This window comes from Hibiscus syriacus, unplaced genomic scaffold (genome assembly GCF_006381635.1).
Source record: "Hibiscus syriacus cultivar Baekdansim isolate YM2019G1 unplaced genomic scaffold, ASM638163v2 tig00000340_pilon, whole genome shotgun sequence".
Lineage (NCBI taxonomy): Eukaryota > Viridiplantae > Streptophyta > Magnoliopsida > Malvales > Malvaceae > Hibiscus > Hibiscus syriacus.
The window spans coordinates 11,951,057-11,958,073 of record NW_024061783.1 but is presented as its reverse complement, the minus strand read 5'-3'; the positions used below and the strand labels follow the sequence as shown (position 1 = coordinate 11,958,073).

Here is a 7,017-nt window from a genome sequence, read left to right as displayed (position 1 = left end):
ATCACGTAGAGGCGGAATGGGATATAACCCACCCCAACTTTTATGGTTTAATTGTATTTTAAGTCCTTAAAATACAATTAAACCATTAAAATTAAAGTATGACAATTTTAATTTTTTTTGTTTAATTTTTTTTTAAGATATTATCAGTTTTAAACTTAAATAAAATTAATTATTGCTTTTAACTTTTTTGGTTTAATTATTTTTTAAGACATGATAATTTTGAAGTTAGTGAAATTAAGCCCAATCCTCTATTTTTTGTGATTTAATTACCTTTTAAAACATTGTTAGTTTCAAAGATAAACAACTTGGCCCCTCTCATAATTTTATCTTACTTATGCCCTTGACAATCTAGAGATTAAAATCTAACGGATCGATAACGTAAGAGATCAAAATCATTTTTTTTTGAATTGGTGACCAAAATTTAATGGATAGAAAACATAAAGGACAATTCATAGAATTTACCCATAATTTTAATAACATTAATGGATGTTTTAATAACTTTATTGAAAAAAAACTAATTCATGATAAAATTAAAATTACTTTTATAATTTAATGCCTATTTTAATAGTTTATTCGAATTATTATTGAAAAACAATGTAAAAAAAGTATTTTTTGAAAAGTACTTTTTAAACTATCACTAAAAGTATCTAACCCCTTCACTTTCTTGTTTGGTTCTCATGTTCGACGCCCAATATCAGATCAGATCACACTCTTTTTGTCTATAATTATTGTGGGTAAAAGAGAAAAGGCTTTGTGAATTTTTGTTGAGACAAATTTCGTGAAAAGGCTTTCAGACCACTCAATGGGTTCTTTTATTCCAATTCGAAACAAGGTTTGGTCTTTCTCCTTTTAATTTCTCTCAAAGATTTGGAAATCCTTTCGGGGGGGGGGGGTTTTCTTGGATCCGTCTTTTGCAATCGATTTCTGAGTTTCCATGTTTGGGATCATCCAAGCTTCTTGCGTACTGGGTTTTTAGGGTTTTCGAAATTTGTACGTAAGCTTGATCTAGAAATTAGGGCTCTTGTTCTGTTTCTGAACACGTAGAAAGTTAATAGTGTTTGATAAGTGGAAAGATGCGATCTAGAAGAAAAGAGGAGCAGGTTGAAATATCTCGAACTGTTAAGTCGCGTAGTCAACACAGGGTTGCTTCTGAAGTTGGTCCTCATGACCCTTATCCGGTTTCTCGCCGTGAGGTGATGAATGATCGGTCTCCTCCACGGCGTGGACAGAGGAGCTATAGTCCTAATACCCTTGCTGTGTCTAGGAAGGCAGGTTCGGTTAGGGAGCGGATGAGCAGATCTATGGTGGGTAAGGATTTGTATGGTCGGCATTTGGGTAGTGTTAGCACCGAAATGGCAAGATCAAAATCACCCCTATATGAGCAAATGCGTAAAAAGCCTCATTATGAAGATGAGGGAGTTGTTTATAGAAAACATGATTATGCTGAGCCTATTGGTTTTGATGATCCAAACTCTAGAGCAAGGGGTGTTTACAGGTATGATCATGGTACTTCCAGGATGACCAAAGGGGAGGATTATACGGGCACTGATGGTCATGTTATGATGGGACAGAAATTGCAAGTGGAAGAAACAAATGTAAGAGGACCACATCGGTTGCCTCAGGGTAGAGGTCCAAACTTAAATCTTGCAGAAACTAGTGAGCAATTACCATTTTCCTCACAAGATATTGATATAGATCAATACGAGCGGGAAGAATTTCGGCATCGAGAAACTATACCTTCAAAGAAGGTGACAGTTATGGATTCTTACAAAGAAGATAAACCCATGTTCGACTCTGAGGATGTTGCATATCATATGGTGCAAGCATCTCAATCCAATGACTTCATGAGCACCCCTCAACTTAAGGAATTTTCTGGCTCATCTTCTGGTCTCCCTAGGACTGAGTTCACGAGTTCATATCAGGATGATGCCCCCATACACGTTTCTGAAGAATATCTTAGAAGCAGCCGAAAGCTCACAGAACCTGTGGGATATAATAAATATGACCAAAGGCCACATACAGAGTCTGTGAAAGATCCCAAAGCTACTAGAAGGAATATGACATTATATCAGCAATGGCCAGATAGTCCGAGCAGAGCTGAGTATGAAGATTACCTATACAGAAAACCTAGGGCAATAGGAAGTAAAAATCGTGGGTATCCAGTTGGGGACTTAAAAAGGATGATGCCTTCTCAATCTCGAGTTTTGTATGAACATGCATCGGTTGATTACGGTGAAATAGACATGCTGAAACCAAATGTTATGTGCCATGTTGAAGACAGAATGGATAATACAGATCATTCTTATAGATGTTCGAGAAAGGGCATTATATGGGATGATTGTTCTTTGCAAAATCAAATAAGTACAGACTACATTGATATGTGCGGATCATATGCACCAATGCAAGGTGGGGAATATGTGGGTTCAGAAGACACCCATGTTTCATTTGGAAGAAGACTACCACAAGATTATGAAATGTCACATTTTGATGCATCTTACAATCGTCAATTATCAAATTCGAGATCTGATTCTGGTTTTGGCAGAGGAGTAGGTCCAGTGTTTCAAAACGAAAGAGTTATATATTCTTCTGTATCTAAATATGATACAGAGAAACGTAGACCTGGTCTAAGAACTAAGAGGATGGAGGATGAACTTGACATGTACTCAGATAGGATCCTTAAAAGGAAGTTCCTTATGGTGGAAGATGTTGGTAGGTCAAGTTCTAAAACTATTGTATCCGGTAAATTGCATTCAGCTGGCAACTTTGGAGGTTCATATGACAGTGATGAGCAGATTGATGAAGATATAATTGGTTCACATGCACCTAGGACAAAACAGTATGGCCACAATGAATATAGAAAGGCTGGAAGGACATATCATGGGCTAGAACATCATGGAGATTTGGAATTGGATGACTGGTATACATCCGAAGGTTCTTTGGCATATTCACAAAGGGTTCCAATCAGATTTTACAAAAATAGTGGTAAATATATTAAGGGAAATCCCGGACCTGATTCTCTTAGCAGGCATACTTCACATCACAATGAAAAAAGAAGTAACCTTCATAAACAAAACAAAGTTTGGAAGAGAAATGAAGATTATGATGAGGATATAAATGCAAATGATGGTGACATGACTGAAGATTTAGTGAATTACGCAGAGGCTGAGCTGTCTGAGGATTCAGAAGAATTTAAGCAATTGGTACATGATGCATTCTTAAAGTACTCCAGAAGGTTAAACTTGAACCACTCTGTTCGTAAAAGATACAGGGAGCAAGGACATGCTGGTAGTTTGTTCTGCATTGTATGTGGTAGAAGGTCTGTATTTCTTTTCCATGACATGCATTTTAAAGAGGGGCATGTATTTTCATTTAATTCTTTGCTTGAATGAGGATTTTGGCCCTGAAGGTTCTATCACTTGGTCTTCCTGGGATGTTTTTATGGCCATTTGAATATTTTGGAAACTAACAAAATCATTACTGTTATTCAGTTATTTAAGCAATTATATCAAGTGTTTTCTTCTGGCCATACAGTTTGTTCATTAAATGTTAACTAGACGTATGATGGTTGGTCATAAACAACTTTATTTTAGTGTTGAATATCAATCATTTTGCTTCTGAGCAGAAATAGATGAGTAGATTAGTGGCCCGAGAATAATGGTTTATACTAGCATTTTGCAGGTTTCGAATAATGTAATAATTTATAGGGTACAACCTAGTGAATGTCAAGCTTATGAATGTGTTGATACCATGCAACCTTAGATGTGGTAAATGCTTTGTATACTAAAAGAAGAATAGAGAGGAAAGTAGATAACATTATAAATATGCTGGATTTCAGCATTTGTGGCCAAAACATGTTGAATGAGCTGGCTTGCTGTGATGAAATTTTGGCGTCCAGTTGTATCAATTTATGCTTGATTCAGCGAGGTTGGAAATTTCCTGCTTTAGATGACATTTTCTGTGTAGCCCTATAAGTGAGCTAACTGCTGAAAGCCGGTTGATTTTGATATGCCAAGTGGAGAGAACTGAGGATTCTTTTAAGTGTGCTAATATGGAGAACATCTTGGCTTCATTGTGGATACTAGATAGAACTTATTGCATATTTTGCTCATTCTTGAATGATTTGTGAGAAGAAGCTGCTTGACTTTAGCAACAGGCATCTAAGATGTTTGATTTGAGCCTTTAGTTCTTGCTCTTTCAGAATCTTGGATGTTGTTAAGGAGAAAGGTTTAGTACCCTTACGTCTGATAGAGGGTTTTCGGAGAAAAGAATTTAATAGGTAATTTTTGCGACCAATTGAGTGGTCATTTATTTGTCTCTGGCGTATGGGATGATATTGCCTCTTCCAGTCAATTAATGGAGAGGTACATGGTGGAGCAGGTCTAAATGGCAGTGTAGATAGGCAAATCAAAGGGATAAAATTTGAGAGTTCCGTATCATGTTAAATATCAACTATGTTCTGTAAAGAACTTTGTAAAAAATGTGTATTATTGTCTTGCATAAACAGTTATTTCTTGTAACTGGCTAAATGTTGATATTACTTATCCATCTTGATTCAGATAGACTCTGTGTCTCCCTCACCCGCTCCATTTAAGTGTGTATTTTTTTATTTTTTTAAGTCGGTTTTTGTCAGTAAATCCATCTGCAAATGTGGTCTACTCTTTTGAAGTGGAAGGATTACAGATATACATGGTTTTTTTCAGTCTTCATTTGTTAATAATTAAATATAATCATCTACATATTTGGATAGAGTTCTGATCTTTTGGGTTTAGGTTATTTCAGATCTAGGCCAGTTTTGGGTTTTGGTCATTCGGGTGTTTTGCTAGTCAGGCTTTTCCGGGTTGGGTCATTTCAGGTTTTTTCATTTGGGTTTGGTACTCAAGTTCAGATAATTTTGGATTACTTGCTCAGGTCGTTTTTGAGTTTGGCTTGGTCGTGGGTGGTTGATTTTTTATGTCGAAATCAGGTTTAGATTTGGGTTAATTTTGTTCTGTTTTACAGTTCAGTCAGAATTGATATTCGTGAATATCAAAATTGATATTTATTCAAATCATTGTCTACATTTTCAAAATTTAGTACCATTGATGAATGATGACTCTACGTCTTTATTATTCTTGCAGCTACTCTAAGGAATTCATGGATACCCAACGCCTGGGGACTCATGCTTTCATGTCTCACAAGGTTGGGCTGAAGGCAGAGCACTTGGGTCTTCTCAAAGCAATATGTGTGTTGTTGGGTTGGGACAGCATAGCACCTCCTGACACTATAACATGGGTTCCCCAGGTCTTACCTGAAGCTGAAGCCTTGGCTCAGAAGGAGGATTTGGTTCTCTGGCCTCCAATGGTTGTCATCCACAATATCTCCATGGCAAATAACAATCCTCAAGGACAGAAGGTTGTTCCAATCGAAGGGGTGCAGGCTTTTCTGAGAGGTGAGTGCTTGACTGACATTTGCACGATAATTTGTTTAGTAAATGGCTTAATGCATTTAGTTTGAATTGTTCTAAGTGGAACAGAAAAAAATGGATGTTTAATGCCTGATAATATCATCAAACAAAAATGATAAAATATATTCAGAAAAGATGAAAGTTTGAGTTGAATTGGCTGTGGATGTGCACTACTAGTAAATGGAATTAATCATAGTGTCGAAAGTTTTTTACTTGCCGGTGAATACGAAAGACTTTCTTTGACCCGAAGACAGGACTGATAATTTTTTTTTCTTCCTTTTTTCATGGAATTTCCTTGCTTGCTCTTTTTCTACCACTTGTTGGTTCTTGAACGACGACAGATAAAGGCTTTATCAGGGGGAAAATCACCGTGTGCCTAGGGAGACCTGCAGACCAAAGTATTATGGTTGTGAAGTTCTTAGGCACTTTTACCGGACTGGCAATGGCAGAAAGACTTCACAGATATTTTGTTGAGAATAAGCGAGGGAGAATCGAAATTACATCAAAAGGTTATGGCGAAAACAGCACCCAGGAAACGGTAAGAGTAGGGGAGGGTGACAATCTGGAGGAGCAGCTTCTTTATGGTTATATGGCAATTTCAGAGGACTTGGACAAACTTGATTTTCATAACAGGAAATGGAGTGTGGTGAAGAGCAAAAAGGAGATCCTGGAGTTGGCTAATGATCCTGTCAAAACTGATGAAAGGTAGCTGCTTGTAAATATGTAAGAAGCCGAGGGTAATGTTCTCGTCTATTACATCTAAAATGGCTTCGAAAGAAATTCTTAATTAATGTATTAAGAAAATGATTTGATTAAACCTTATAATATGCTAGCTTTGTACCGTATGTAATTAGTATCCTAATGTAAAATCATATATAAGATTGTTATATTTTTCTTTGAGGTTATAATCACTTTCAAAAAGTATATATAAATGTGACACGTCACTTAACTGCCTTTGCAACTTAGGCATCTAAAAATATAACGGTTAAAATTTTAGGTACCTAAAAGTGTGTAATGGATAAAATGATTTGCACTTACTTTTAACAAAAAATTTCTTTGGACTCCATGTTACACCTCAATTCGTATCTGACCCGAATACTAATTCAAGGTGTCACATTAATTTTTTAATCATTAAGATAGTTAAAAACTTAAACTTTTACTTATATAAAAGTAATGAAACCATGGATCAAAGTGAATAAATAGAATTTATTCAAAATTCTAAAATAGAACTTAATAATTTGCACAAATATGGTAAGATTTGTTTACAAAACTGATCAGGGCATATGCGACTCAAACTTTGAATCATGTCAACTACTTTGATTAATCAAAATAACATATTGTATACACTGTTTCTGATATGATCTTCTCGTATGGATATGTTATCTTGTCTGATCTTAGCTTTGCTCTTCTTGTTTCTCTGAACCTGTGTATGAAACACTCACACTAAATCGAAGACTTAGTGAGACATAAAATGCATAAATGACCTATTGAAACATGTAATTACATACTTTCATAACATATATAAACCTCATATATTTAATCAACCCAAACAAACATATATGATCATACATTTC

The 7,017-nt window shown here is 35.8% G+C and overlaps 1 protein-coding gene across 1 annotated transcript; it reads left to right on the top strand.

The window, feature by feature from the left end:
* Window positions 1-886: 886 nt before the first annotated feature.
* On the top strand, window positions 887-6,286 carry LOC120204412. The gene is made up of 5 exons (XM_039204507.1): window positions 887-2,119; window positions 2,165-3,316; window positions 5,118-5,428; window positions 5,785-6,207; window positions 6,243-6,286. The coding sequence occupies exons 1-4, from the start codon at window positions 1,074-1,076 to the stop codon at window positions 6,150-6,152; spliced, it is 2,877 nt and encodes a 958-aa protein (XP_039060438.1). The 5' UTR covers window positions 887-1,073; the 3' UTR covers window positions 6,153-6,207; window positions 6,243-6,286.
* Window positions 6,287-7,017: the final 731 nt, after the last annotated feature.